Raw genomic sequence first — 15,858 nt, forward strand, 5'->3', positions numbered from 1 at the left:
ATTAATAGATTAGCAGCAGGTGCTAATAGATTAGCACCTGCTGCTAATCTATTAATTATATCTTAGCAAAAGTTATTACAGAACTACAACAGTGTAAATGATCCTCAAATTACCAGGTGATTTGGAATCTGCAGTTTCATAGGCAATTTCAAAATAATTTATTTTTAATAAGCTGAAAAGATCTCAAACCCAAAAGTTAAAAGGCAAAGTCAATGGAACCTGCCATTTTGCAGAGCTTTGAGAATCAGATCACTTTGAAACAGCCTGAAATATAAACAACCTGCCATTGTTACTAAATGGGTAACAATCAATATCCCTAGACTATGGTAATTTTTCTCATTAAAAACTTTTCCATTGCTTCTGATAAGAGTAACATAAATGGAAAATTCTTGGGAAAGACAAGGGTGTACAAGGCCTAAGGACTATAAGTCAGATATGAAAATCTTTGGGTTTGCCACTGCCAACTCTTAGTAAAAGACTCTTTTACTAGACAGTATTCTGCTCTGAAAAAAAGTGGAGTCTAGCAAGAGAATCCCATTAGCCCAGAATCTAATCAGCTCATTCAAAAAGCTTTTTCTCCCCTCAATTGTTCACTTAGGAGTGTTTTAATGAGAAAGGCAAAGCAATAACTTCTCAAGAGTTAAAATCAGAGAGCTCTCCAAACCATGGGATCAGTGTACATCTGCAATCCTCTAACTTACAGACCTGATTTTAACTTTGCAGGCATCTTCATTCTCCTTTACCAGAGAGAGAGACGGTGCACGTGCATGAGGGAGAGACTCTAGGAAGTAAAGAACAAAAGAACAGAAATTTGAGGAAAAGCTACTCAAACGTTGCTAGTAGCAACTCAGCTGGAATATGACTCCACTGTATAACATTCACCTTTTAAATACCTGATAGAGATTGACACACTCTTCTTGACAGAATGGGAGGTGCTAACGTGGCTCAGACAGAGCTCTCAAAAGAGAAGTAAGATCTGCCATGTCCCAAACAGAAGGTGTGTTCTGTAGGAAGTCAGTGCAGTGGGTGGGGGTGGCAGCAGTTTCTCACACAGTACAGACACACTTTTGAGGGCACAGAAAAGGCATCCTTGTGCACACAGCTTGTGCACAGTCATCCTGGCTCAGGCATTTTTATACAAACAGCCTTATCTCACTCAAGGGTATAAAAATCCTCCACAAATAACAAGACAGTACTGCAGATCTGCTTCAGTTTAGCTTTCACATACTGAGCACTGAGACAGGGACAGGGATTTTGTAAGGCTGGCTATTTCCCCCATCCTAGGCTGCTCCCAGAGCTCTGTATTTGCCCTGTATATGCATTACATTCAGATGCACAGTAGGCTGCCACAAACTTGGTCTCCATCAATGTACCACGTTATTTCAGGGTTTTCTATTTTTTTCCTGTTGTTTACTTCTTAAGTAAATTTATTTTCCCAAGATATGGTGCCTAACAAACTGACTATCCAAGATATGCCTCAAATACCAGAATATATTAGACTGCAAGAAGGCCCTATGGTGATTTGCTAATTAGCTTAACCCTTTTGGGACAGAGAAGAAGGAATCTTTTATTAAAACAGGATAAGCCTGGACTATATTGATCTGACTGAGAAATGAGTATTTTAGTCAAGATGGGTCTCAAGATGAGCACATGCTGCAAACAGCAATGTTGTTTCCATAGCAATGCCATGACAGCCTCTAGAGTGAAATAGTGTGCTACCAGGAAATGAAGGGAGTTCAAGTGCTATGAGCTACATAGTTCTGTGAGCAATTCAAATACATTCTCATAAAGAATATTTAGTGCAGCTAGATAGCCCAAAGATTGCTGCTAATGGCAAGTAAGCCTTATCAGTATGCTCCCTGGCAATCCTTTTTTCTCATTCATTTCACCCAAGATGACTATCTAAAGACTTAAGCTATGAGCAACACTGCTAAACCATTTCAGACCAAACATTAACAAATACAGCAACCCTTACCTTGCTTCTTTTCCAGTGCAGAATATCATTCCTAATTAAGGTCACTGACTCTCGCTCTCCCCAACACAACCAAACACATTAAACCTTTTACTGAAGAAAATCCTAGTATGTGCAATTATTTACCAAGCTAACCTTCCCCCTTCCTTTTCTCTCACCTCCTCCTCTCCCTTGCCTCCTCCTGCCCAAACAATACAGAGCAGATCCATTTGCAAGTGGGAAGCAATGTACAGAAGTCTTTCATACTCCTCATTAAATTTACATAGGCATAGCATAAACTCACTTGTCTGCTTTTCACCCCAGCTAGTGCTTACACTAATACAAAAGCAAACCAGAAAAGCACCAGTTGTAATTTACCAGCCTAAGCTCTTCCTAAGGTAAATATTCTGGTCAAATTCTGCAAAGCTGATTTAAAATGTTTTCCCAAACACTACAGAAAGAGATTTACTTTAAGATCTCCATTGTTCTGTATTTTCAAAGAAATGAAAAATTATCAGTGATTTCTAAAGCTGTTAAAACTATGATTATAACCAAACTGTTCTCAAATTAAATTCTGCAGGGCAAAGTATTTTACTTGTAAAATACCCAAACATACTGCTGCTGATTTAGTCTTTCTCCAACATTTCTCATGCAGTTTGTAAAGATGTTCAGACATCAAGTGAATGTCCAGAAACTCTACCACTGTATTTGTTGTTTGTGTCATTGTCACAATCAGCCTCTTGGGTAAACAGACTGTAGGTCATTATATATAGCAGGGCTGCCTCTGAGGGAAAATTGAAAGACAAATACTCATCCCTGCCAGATCCCTTATTAACAAAATCCACTTCACACCAAAATGTTTTCTATTTATTGTTTTAAACATGCATTTCAAGGAATCAAGCTTTGAATGTAAAACAGCAAGACGCTTCATTTCCTATTTGCATTCAGTAAAAAGATGTGAAACAAGCATTTTAAAAACAGCCTCAGCCTCCTCCTGCCTATCCCTGTAAATGTGTTACAGAAGGCACCAAGCCCAGCAACATTCATTTATAATTTAAATTGTTTGCTTGGCAGAATTTTTTCACCTTAATATGTCTAGTCTTAATTGTAACTGGCACTCCCACTGATTTTACTAGAAACTCATCCACTTCCAGGAGATTTTTATGTAAGTTGTTTTCCCGTAGGACAAAAATGCAGTTTCAGGGACAGATATTGTTATCCATGGAAAAACACATCCTTTAAATTTTACAAGATGTACAGGCTCTGTATGGACAAAAAGATCCCTGTCAGGAGACTGATGCAAGTTTAACTTACTCATCCCCTTCTTTCAGTTGTGGCCTCCCAGTTAATTCCCCAATATGAGCAATATTCTGTAATTATCTCACCTTCTCTTGGAATGTCCATGTCAAAATTTCCATTTATCAAAAAATTAGGTAAAAGTAATCTGCCTGATGACCTGGTTTTGACAACTGAGTACAGACAGTACAGCTTATATTGTCTGAAACAGCAGTGGGTACAGCCTCTTTAAATCAGCCTGCTCTCCTGAATACATGCAGGTATCCAGACACAAAAGCCAACCTGCTGCCACCATGGGCACCTTAGCAGGAACATTTTGCCCCTAGAATTAATTATCCCATTACCTTGTATCTCCTGTCACTGCTTGAAATCTCTCATCACAGTCCTCACAGATTTTCATTCAAGTGCAAAAGAAGCAGCAATATCTGTATCCCAATCCAAGACAGAAATCCAAGTATCCTAAAGCCACTGTCTCAGACACAGGAAGAGTTTCCTATCCTAAAACTCAAAAACACACTCTTAATTTCCCTCTCATGATCATTCTTAGAAAATACTCAGAAAATGAGTGTGTCACTATAAACTTTATCATGTTTTAAGAGCTAAATCCATGAATCAATCAGAAACCTTCAAAGACATTGTATCAGTACATACTCAGCCACAGGAGTGAGCTAATGCTTGAAACAAAGTCCACACAGCTATTCATTTACTGCTGATATTTCTGTCAGTAAGCTCTTAGTGTGGCAAATTACACTAATAATTCATGTTATCTCCATGAACTATAATAACAACTATTTACTTGGTTTTTTAAACTTTTCAGGAACATTTGTCTTGGCAATCCATAGATTATTAAATAGCTTTAATACAATAAAAGGAATTGCCAAAGGCAAAGCTTTATCTTGCACAAACATTCTGCAATGTGATCTGGTGATCACACACAGGCATACAGAGTGTGTATAATACACAAGCCATTTCTGTGCTTGGCCTGAGCCACTGCTCTGCCTTACAAGAGGAGGACTCACAGAAGAGGAGAACACACAGCAGAGTCACGTGCAAAAGTGTCCAGGACAAAGAGAAGTCTGGAGGGTGAATCTGCTGTGAGGAGGACACTGTCAGAGCCACACTGCTGCTCCAAATAGCTGTGCTGGCAAATAAATATGATCTGTCTTACTAAAGAATGAAAGTATGGATTCTTGGATATTAAGGCAGACAAAGCTGGGCTTCTTTCACTCAAGTGCAAAAAAAAAAAAAGGAAGAAGTACCACATATAAATTGTTCCTAAATAAACAGTCATATTAAAGAGGGAACCTATTAAGCTTGCTTAATCTACACAGGTGAAGGACAGAAAAACAGTATGAGTTTGGAAACAAATTGCGGAGATTGATATTCAGATATACAATCCCCAGGGTAAGGACACCTGTCACTTGACTCTGAAAAGGTGATTCTTTAAGGACATTAAGTGTTGTTTGATTTAAAGATCATGGTTTCCTGTGACATTAGCAAAGGATGGGTTGAATTTCAAAGATGACCTGGCCCACAAAGGAAGAAATACAATCACCAGACCCAGGGAGAACACCCCATCACACTGGTGCCTTCTCTGAGGAAATCTACCCCAAAGGACAACTTCACTTTGACATCTAATAGCCCCTCATATAAACCCACAGAGACATATTCTTCTAGCTCCTTTTGATACACTCAAAAAGAAATCACCAAAGGAATACAACATTCTGACCTGGCCCCATAACCTATTTCTCTTCTTACCAGCCTATTTATGTTCTGCAAAACACAGAGAATCACTTTTCTTGGTTACATCCTCTTTTGCTCCCCCTCCAAGACACCCTGTTGTAGTGCAAGGGGCAGCCTCACAGATGGCCAGAATGATTCCACAATGGAGCTTTCAGGATAACACCAGCACTCAAAACATCAATGCCTGCATTAATCACAGATACAACTCACACAAAGCAGCTGAGCCTCACCCCCAAACTGTGCACCTTGGGCATTAGGGCTGTGGAAAGCAGGATGATGGAGAATGGGGGGCAGGGGCAGGGTAAGGACTGACCTTGCAGCAAAACAAGGTGCAGTAGCTCAGCATGAAATGTCTTCAGGATATGACAGTACAGAGTATTCTAGTCAGGTGGATAGTTACCATTCAGCTGGCATCTGTTTCCTATTTAAATGTCTTTAACCAACACCATTTTTTTAATATAAAATTCCCTGACTTTTTCAATCTCTTAGCTGTCTCTTACAATATCCCAGCATTTTCTGTTACAAATGCTGCAGGGATTCTGGTAAGTAAAGGTATATTTTAAAACCTGCAGAAAAATATTTTAAAATAGTCCTGTTAAACCCACTAGTAACACGAACACTGAGCAAGGAATCACAATAAAGGATACTGAAGCTCCTATCTGTGATAGCCAAATGCCAGAGGTTAATCCTGAGATCATCCGCTGACATGTACGTCTCACAGTCACTGTTGACGGATATTGAGTTGACATGATAGGTGTGACCATTAGCAAAGATTCTCCTGGGAGTGACTTCCACCATCAAATCCATGGGTTTCAATACAGGCACCTACAAAAAAAAAAACCAAAACACAAACCAGAGAGAGAGTAAGATTTGAAATTCTGTATTGCTAGGATGATGAGAATTCCAGCAGAGAGAAAGCATTCAAAGACTATGATATTATAAACCTTCTTGACAGTGTACACAAGCTGAACTTCCCCATGGATTAACTGCTGGGCAAGGCCTTCCTTGCTAAGCAAGAAAGAAGAGACCAGAGAGGCAGGCAGAGTGATGGGAAGCCTGGACTGCGGGAAGGGAGGGACTGTCAGCTGCCACAGAACAGGTCAGTCCCACTGCATGAGCTACTGGCCCACATCTGCAGAAGGCTCTGGCAAGCAGTGAAGCACTCATATTTTGCTTTTGCTAAAGGGTTTGCCCTTAGTTATGAATCACTTAACTCTATTTGTTTTGCTACCTGTTTCTCTTTCAAAAAACTCATATGGTGAAAATCTGTAATCTCAGAGAAACATAATAAATAAAGGCTTGCAAAACAAAGCCGACATGACATACTGTACATACACATGTACCCCGAAAAGCCAATATCACAGATAATCACTTGTCAATGTGCCCTAGTTACCTCCCTGTGTGTCACTTCAAAGTCATGCTTCAATAAGTAGACACTCAATTTTTTCCCTATCAATAAAGCATTAAACACTGTAAAGCTGTGGTCCATGACTGGGACTATTCCATGTTGTTGAACATGCATCAGAAACAATCTATCACACATCAACCCACAAGGTAGTCTAAAACAGGAAAACAGAGTTTGAGTTTGAAATATTTGAGTTTCACTTTCTATTCAAGGAACAAAACAAAACTCAACTTTTGCATTACAGAATCACAGAATATGTCAAGTTGGAAGGGACCCACAAAGATCATAGAGTTCAACTCCCTGAACAGCACCATCCCCAAGAACCACACCATGTGCCTGAGAGCAGAGCCCAAATGTTTCTCGAACTCTGCCAGGCTTGGTGCTGTGATCATTTTCCTGGGGAGCTGTTCCAGTGCCCAACCACCCTCTGGGTGAAGAACCTTTTTCTAATATCCAACCTAAACCTCTCCTTCAGGCAACTTCAGGCAATTCCCTGGGGTCCTGTCACTGTCAGCCCAGAGAAGAGATCAGGGCCTGCCCCTCCTCTTCCTCTCAAGAGGATGCTGAGTTCACAGAAAATTCTCAGACTACAAGCAATCTGGAATACTTTTGTTTGCACAATCATTCAGAATAGATAAATATTCCATTAATGTAGTCATATTTAAATTTTGGAAGCTTTTTTCCCCCAGCAGACTTGTTTGGTTGTTTTGTTTTCAATAATAAAGACATACTAGTGTTTACACAACATAGCCTTCCAGCTCTAACCTTTAGCCACTTCCTTTGCCAAAACACCTGAGTGAATTCAGCGAAAAAAAGTCTGAGAGCAAAAATCTACATTAACATGTGGCTGATGGGTCTCCTCTCCAAGAAACAAGTGACAGGAGAAAAGTAAATGGCTTTAAGTTGCACTGGGAAGGTTATTATATTATAATTGGATTATATTGGTTATTATGTTATAATTGGATATTAGGAAAGGTTTGCTCACTGAAATTTTTGTCAAGCGCTCGAAGGGGCTGCCCAGGGAAGTGGTTGAGTCAGCATAGCTGGAGGTATTTAAAAGATGTGTAGAAGTGGCACCTGGGGACATGGTTTATTGAGAATAGCAGTGATGGGTTCATGGTTGGACTTGATCTCAACAGTCTTTTCCAAACTAAATTATTCTATGATCACACATGCTTATATGAGTTCTATGATTGCACCTTTTCAGCAATGCAGATTCTCAGGTTTACCAGATCACAGACTACTGCAAATCCCACTCTTAAAATATTTTTTATAAAACCAAAATAAAAGATGAAACTGAAATTTGGTGTACTGTCTTTAACTCAGTTGCTCTGAATGTGGCAAGAACCCTGTTTAAAATAAATTACAAATAAAATGCTTCCAGCACAAGAGGTTAAAGAACCTTTTATGAAAGCACATTAAATCACAGTAAGAGAATTTTACCAGGAAAAATAAAACCAACATGAACTCTCAAAAATACTTATTTTGGTCAGTATATCTTAAAGCATTTGTGTCTTGCAAATATGTGCCAGATTCAATACAGTTAGCAGTCAGCTGAAACTTCAGTTAGAATTATCATATAAATATTTAGCATTAGGTACTTATTAAATCTTTTATGGACTTAGCACTACTTTTTTCATACAGAAACAAATGAATTTTGGACATGTACAGAAGCTTACCTGCAGTGATGTTACTGTAGAAAGATCTTTAAGCTTTCCTTCTTCATCTTTTAAGTTGTACCCCTCCGGTCTCTTATCTCTTTCAGTAATTTTCCACAATTTGATTGTTTTATCTTTAAAAGAAAAGACAAGCAAATGTCAGCATAGGAATTCTGAGTGCAGTTATTCACCTTTCACAATATATTCCTTAAAGAAGATTTTACACCTTGGTTTAGACAAGTCCAGTGCTGAAATAGTCTGGGTCAGTTCATTCTGCACATCCAGAAAATGTTGCCCACAGACAAAGTACTCATAAAGCACATCCCAGATCTTCACACCCAGTCAGGTGTTCCTGGCAGCTGACAGGCTGTGTGGAGCATGTAGAACACATGCTGCTCATTAATCCAACCTGGCAGTTTGCAGGTGGAACAAGCCCAAACTACTCAATGCTCACTGCTCAGTTTATCAATTTGACCTGGCAAGGAAAAAATGTCAATACTAAAACCAGTTTGGCACTAATGCCAGTTTGCTAGGTTACTTATAAACAGCACAAGAACAGCATGGAGTACACAGCCAGACCAATGCCCTCTTCCTGGCCCACTGTGGGAATGGGCAGTGGTGCATTGGTGTAACTTCAGGAGCTCCTGCAAATGAAAGGCTGTGTAAAAAATGAGGCATTTCTCCCTCCTAATGGAAAGCAGCTGAGAAAAAGACTGAGGAAACCAAACTAAGGGAAATGTGTTGTGATGGCAAGAGAGAGAAGTAAAGAGAAAAATGTATTAATCCTAACGGAATAAAATCTAGACACTTCCTTTCTCATGATGGGTGAAACCCATGATGAGAGAGAAATGATGTCTCAGCAAAGAGCCTCTGAAACCAACAAACATATTTTAAACACTTCAAATTGCATTTGTCTTTGGGTTTTTTTGTACAAGCTAAAGCTCCAGATTTCCTAATGCTGATTGTCCACTCCCACTGTGGTTGTGCTCCTAACCTGCCAACCCTAACGCTTCCTAGACTGAAAATATCAATGCCAACTCTTCTGCAAAAAATCTGTCCCTGAGATTGTTTAACTCATCTGCTTGTGCAGCAGCCAAACTCTTTCCAAAGCTTCTGCCCTTCAGCTGCCAGCACAGATTTATTAACCTCAGTTCCTGCATTATTTCTGATTTCATCCCACTTTCTTCCTTTACCTTTCTTTCCCCAAGTACATAGCAGAGCATAATAATTTCCCCAGTGTGGCTGATCCAAACACTACTTTCAAATGCTAGTACAAACCACTTTAAAGACAGGATATACTAAAAACATGAATTGATTTACATTTCTGTAGCAACTTTTAACTTTGAACTTTCTTTGTTTCAAAATCAATTCCTTCACTCTCATTTTTGCTATTATGGATCTCTTAATGATATTGATATGCTAATATGAAGCAAAAAAAAAATCACAATACAATTACCGTCAATCTACAGAACAAGAGGTTAGTTCAAACTGCAACTAAAAAACTCCTTTTAAATATTCAATAAATTTCATTTGTATTGTACATCATGTTAATTCATTACTAAAAATATACATAGGTCATATCACATGCTTGGATATTTTATTACATGTAAATAGTGCATTCCTGCAGATCTAGTAAAAATTATAAATACAGCAATTGTAAAATGAATTATAAGAAAAAACAAAAACAATTTTCCATTGTTAGATTTGACTGCTATTAATAAATCTACCTCTTTCCTGAGTGAAAACTGTTTTATAAGCAGGTAAGGTTATCATGTATTGGATTTCTTCTCCTTTATCTACTTCTGGACTTTAAACTTCATAAGTTTTAAGTATGATTATATTTTGCAAAATATAAAAAAAACAGATATATCTCTGTGAGGTTAAGCATTCAGTCTCAAGGGTGTTGTGAAGTTAAAATTAATTAATGTCTGGTAAGCAGCCTGAAATCCTCAGATTAAATAATCTGTATAAATTCTGATCTACCTTATGTAGCTCACACTCAAAGTGGCCCAAATATATTCTGGTACAGAAGATACCAATGAATCATACTAAGTTGTTATTATTATACTACAAAATCAGTTCATTTTACAGTGAAAACTACAAATTTGCTAACTGCAAGCACTGTAAATCCACAGGGGGATTTGAAAGCCTTAGTGATTTCCTTCTGTCTCCATTAATTAAGATGCCACAATCAAAGCTTAGCTGATAACATGAACTGGAAAGGAACCAAGATTGACTCTGAGAGAGATGACCTGTGCAGAAACAACTTCAGACACAAGTCCTCCTTAGAATGAAAGAAACAAATCTGGGCAGGTGCAGACCTGCCAAGTCTCATGTACTGAGGGTTAGATTTAGTCTGACTCTCCCCTCCTGCTCCTGAACAGCAGGATGCTCCTCCAGCACATTCAGTGGGCACTGTCCACCTGAGCACGTGGAAAGGATGCTGTTTCACAGTTCTCATTTTTCTGCAAAAAAACTGCATTATATCCTAAATTGCCAGAGAGCAAACTATCAAAAATTGCATTAAAATAGCAGGCTCGGAATTTAGTAAACAAAAAACAGTACTCAAGATATTTCTAGCATCTGCCCAATATGAGCATGTGTGACAGGTAGTGCCTTCAAGTTAGGAAACATATTATTATCCCTTTTTATAGGCATGGAATTGATAGATATTGTCAAAGGCTTCTCCCAGCTAATCTGTGAGACAGTGAATAATTCAACGTGGGCCGTCTGTACCCTGAAGCTAAAACCATCTTTAAGAATATGCCAGGAGGTGAATCTTGAGACTTCAACCCTGCTGTGCCAGGAAGCTAGGAATCTTCCTTGGCACATGCAAATGTTTTGCAATCCAAAGCCAAAATCCAAGGCTTGTGCCAGTGGAACCATTTCTGTTCTCCTCACCATGAAGGGGTCTGCTGAGATGCTCCAAAACTAAAGACGAGAAGCAGAGGCCAAAGTATTTTTCCAAGTCCTAGGCTTGTCCACTGTTGGTGGAAACTGGATTAACCACAGCAGCACTAGGACTGATTATTTCTCCCTTTCTCCCTTCTCATGACAGTACAAACCAGAAAACTCATGTAGAAATCTATTATCCATAACTGCAAAAGCTGAAAATCTGAGGATTCAGCTGTATTTCTCTGTGTTTCTAAAAAAAAAACTTTCAAATTTAAAGGGAGAGGTTCACTTTCAATAATCTGCTTTTGTATCACACACCCAGAAGAAGCTGTTCTTAGTTATCTGAAGGGGTGAGGGATATTTTGACCAAGGGAGAATAGTAGAAATAAACTTCATAAGGGGACTAATCATTAAATTAGCATAAATCACCTCTCTGTAACAGGTATGTTTAATTTCAAATGAGTAACAGTGACCCCAAAAAGTTAGAGGCAACTTTAGGTAAAACAAACTACAAAATACTAAAAAAAGTATCATCTACGTTGAATTAATGCAAATGTTATTTAATGCTATGTATTTTAATGCAAAGCAATCACTTTATATTGTGTCAGTTCCCAAGGATGAGATTACCCTATTTTTTTATCAGCAACCCCCAATAACACACAAACTTCTAGAACAAAAAAATTTATTTTCTGATTATCATTAGATCTAAAATTTAAAACAATTTTTGTGGTATTTTGTGTCATGCATCATCTGCAATAATAAAGTTTGTGGGTGTCTAAATGCTTCCTAAATGACACCTATTCATGTTAGGTTACATTCAGATTTTTCCACTTATTTCATATCTGAATATCCCCTCTTGCTAATAATACTGCCTTCTTTCATCAATAGGCTTTAGGCATGTCAGAAATATGAGTCAGTATCAATAGCCTAGTATTATTCCTTCTGTCTTCCCAAGATTTGTGTACCTGTTTAAAACTTCAATTAACTATTCTGATGATTATGAATGAAAAGAAAAATAATCTCTCTCACCTACCTTCATCTACACATCTACAAATAATAGAAGTTATGACAAATACAGCAGAAAAAATTCTAAATTTCCCATGAAACACAAGCTGCTGAGTAAGGTGGTGCCTTTGTCACATGATCTATTTCAGGACAGCACTGCATATTAAAAGAAAACTGGATAGCTCTTTAAATCTCTATGAATAATGAAATGGAAAAAACTCATGATTCTATGAATAAAATATACAAACAACAGATATCAGAGGCAGTATGACAGTCTTGGTAAACTCTGAAAGAGGAAATTACTAAAACAGTAGATTAAAATGAGCAAATATATACGTCAGCACTAAAACACACAGAGCAAATACTGCAAATACTGCTATGTCCTGCATACTCTCAAATCTCACCATTTGTTGATAGGAGTGAGTGAGCTGCATTTTGCTGTGGCAACCACTTGATCTTGTTTATTTTTTCTTCTATCTCCAAACTCTTCAAATAATCAAATTCAGGTTCATGGCTCTGGAAAGTGCTGTAAACATTGTACTCCCCCTGATTGTAAGGCTCATTTTTACTCTATGGAGAATAAGAACAACAGAAACGTTGTTTATGGCAGCAATACATCTTCATCTCTGAGGAAAGGTGTATAAACAACCTTACAAATATAAAAGATATTGGAAATTTAATTTAATTTCTCATTTAAAGCATGATATTGACAGATGTGTTTCAGCAAGAACAAAATTTCCTGTGAGTATTAAAACACTTAGTATTACAATTTTTGAAGAAATGTCAGCTATTCAGGAAAGACTTCTACACAAGATACTGCAGATTAACAGAATTTACAAGTGGAACAAAAAGGTAAGTGAAGGTATTGTTTTAAACAGAATAGGGTTCCATCATCAGGAAAAATCTATTAAAACAAGAAAGAAGTTAAACAAAAATAACCTTATTTTTTCTTATATCAGAATTTTGGAGCTTTGAAGTATTTTTGTTTGGGGCAGCAAACTTAGGAGTTAAAAAATCCTTACCCTATTTCATTTCCTCTCTGAACAGGTGACACTCTGTTTTACTGAATCATGAGGTTATAAACAAGTTTGTTAATTCAATTCAAATAAAGTGTTAAAAATTAAGCCAGGTTTTATCAGGCTATTGAGGATGACACTGGTAACCCACATACCTCAGGTTCCCTTTGGAATATAACAACTCGGCCCCCCTTGTCACCAGTAGCCAGCAGTTCTCCAGTGTGGTTGAACTCAACTGTAGAAATAATATCAGCTGGAGGAAGAAAGAGAAAAAAGGCTGATTTTAGACTGCTGCCACAACACAAAGTCACTAGAAATATCAGGCACTCCACAAAAAATGCAACAAATGAGGGATCTGAAGGAATACAGATGAATTCACTAATGCAAACAGGCTGCATGCCATTACAATCTAATGAAACAAGTGCAAACACTAAAGAGGCAAATTTGTGTTTCCAGCACATCTGCAGTTTGGGGGAGGAGAAGCTCTCAGGAGAGGTTGTGCTTCAAGAAGAGCCATCTTGGGTGGCTATAAGAGCTTTTTTTCAGTACTGGCAAAGAACAAAATTGGCCTCCTGCTATACGCTCTAGCAAGGACCAATGCAACATCAGTTCTCTTGCATGTATTATTTATTCTACGAGCTTTCTGGTGATTTTAACATAACCCCCAACCAATTGTTTTCTCAAATATGTCTTGGAGTCAAAATGCAAAAGCAAAGTATGTGCAGCCTGTCCCACCACTGAGGAATGAAGGCAAAACCAGAACTGTTCACAGCGCAGTGCTGGCAAGAGACCATTCTAATCCCTGTTTTCAAAAAATCTTTTCAGCACCATAAAAATGTGTCATCGGAAGACAAAAAGAATCTCAGTCTCTCTTTTCCTGGTTTTCAACAACTGCCTTCCCTAAGCAATCTCATCAGCTTAAACAAGAAACCTCCTCAAAACCTGAGGCCAGTCTTGAGCACAAATTACTACACATCAGGATGAGAGGGAGAAAGAGGCTGTAGGAGCTAAAGAACTGGTTCTTCTGTTTGAATGACAGTACATGCTAGAATCATAATCTGCAGCTAATCCTACACTATTAGCATAATTTGAATTAAAATGCCTAGTGCAATAGTAAATTAACAAACCATCATATATACAATCACAGGCAAATGCAGGGTATTACTCAGAGACTGCATGTATGAATCCTCCATAATGATCAGCATTCACTCATCAGAAACATGGGCCAGATTTCAGAAGCCTCAGTAGTTAGGAGCTCCCCTTTAGGCATAAAAAGCTGCAGCTCCCAAACACGTTCATCATCCATCAGTTCACAGGGAGAACAATGAAGTGACAGTGGGCTAAGCTCTTTTGAGAACCTAGCCCCAAATGAGTTCACAGAAATTCAAAGGAATTGAAATAACAAGTGGATGCACCATTTACTTGATACATTTTATGAATTGAAAACATCTGTTCCTATTATTCTTTTAATAAACTAGCAGTTTGGTGTTTAGAAAGTGTCTGTTGCCAGTAGCTCTCATCAGCAACACACCCATCCAAAAGCCAGATTTATACTCAAATATTATAAACTATTTACCATCTAAAAAAGGAAAACTTTGCTCCAATCACAGTAAAGAAAAATTTCTTTTCATATTTTAAACAAATCTTCACCATCACATTCTTCTAAATCAAACCACCATTCCTCCATTATTTTCCTCTACTACTCCAATATATAAAGGAGGAAAGGGGACCATAAATGGATGTGTAGACTTTGAGAAAAATGGCACATGAAGACTTAGAGTATTTTTGGTCTGAACCCAAAGCTTCTCAAAGGTAATGGCATTTGATTTTTATGTGGACTTCCACAGACTGCATATTTCATAGATAATAACTACAAAAGCCTGAGGGAAAAGGACAGAGACTCTGGTTATGTTTCATGATGCTCTGGGGTTTGCAACGTGTTGAGTTTGATATCAAAACCAAAAAGGGTTGTTTTCTAAAATCTAAAAATCTAATCAACTTTTCTGGCATGTAAAGTTCATTCATACTGTTTTCAACGGAAGAACACTTCTTGGCTATTTTCTCTTCACCCTACAGAATTCATACTGGCAGTAGGTGTGGTCACCTGCTTATAAAATGACAGCTGCATGATTTTACTCTTTCAAAGCTGTATCTCACCCCAATCATACAGGCACAACTGCAGAAGCCTCATATTGGTATTCCTTTTAAATTGTGCCTTATCTTAAGTGTGCAGTGGGGAGGAAGGGCAAATGCAGAGGGAGAAATGTAGTATTAAAATATGTATGAGTCATGTCCATGAGACTTTCTCAACAGGCCACAAAAGAATAAGATAAAGTAACTTCAATAGGAATGAATGGCATTGGACATACATATGTGAATATGCTTGCTATTGGCCAGGGATAGTTCCACAACATCACAAAATATTCTTCTCTACAGTGACATAAAAATAATATATATTGCACTTCACAGAGGGCATCTGTCATTGCCCAGTAAAGTCCACAGCAGTATTTGCACATAATAACTGAACCAGGATTGTAATAAAACAGCTCTGCATTTTCTTATTATATTGCATTTGTCAGTAAAGTATCATGCACAGTTAAATTATTATTGCTCAAAGAAAAGGACTGTGGGAAGTGTGCAACAATGTTGTTCTGAGGCAAAATTCTCACCACCTCCCAGGTGTATCTTCCAGATACATCTCTCCTTTGTATTAGTTTCCTGAGCTGGAAACTACCTATCATTTTTAAATTAACTTGTTCTGAAAAACAGCAGATCCAATATTATGACCTTATAGGCTATGTAGCTTGTTGGTAAAAATTATCCTTGAATTGGAAAATCAGTTTTATTGATCCTGTAAATAACAGCTGAAAACAACAGCTATCTGTCCCC

The 15,858-nt window shown here is 37.9% G+C and overlaps 1 protein-coding gene across 10 annotated transcripts in view; it reads right to left on the minus strand.

Moving 5' to 3' along the window:
* The window catches only part of PPP2R2C (protein phosphatase 2 regulatory subunit Bgamma), a 193,357-nt gene that overhangs the window by 42,784 nt on the left and 134,715 nt on the right, over window positions 1–15,858 (minus strand). For all 10 annotated transcript variants that reach the window (XM_064418721.1, XM_064418726.1, XM_064418720.1 and 7 more), the window contains 4 exons: window positions 13,125–13,222; window positions 12,358–12,523; window positions 8,075–8,187; window positions 5,638–5,815 (listed from right to left, as the gene is read on the minus strand). In XM_064418721.1, the coding sequence (XP_064274791.1) occupies window positions 5,638–5,815; window positions 8,075–8,187; window positions 12,358–12,523; window positions 13,125–13,222 (555 nt within the window). The remainder of the gene's footprint in view (window positions 1–5,637; window positions 5,816–8,074; window positions 8,188–12,357; window positions 12,524–13,124; window positions 13,223–15,858) is intronic.

This window comes from Passer domesticus, chromosome 4 (genome assembly GCF_036417665.1).
Source record: "Passer domesticus isolate bPasDom1 chromosome 4, bPasDom1.hap1, whole genome shotgun sequence".
Classification (NCBI taxonomy): Eukaryota; Metazoa; Chordata; class Aves; order Passeriformes; family Passeridae; genus Passer; species Passer domesticus.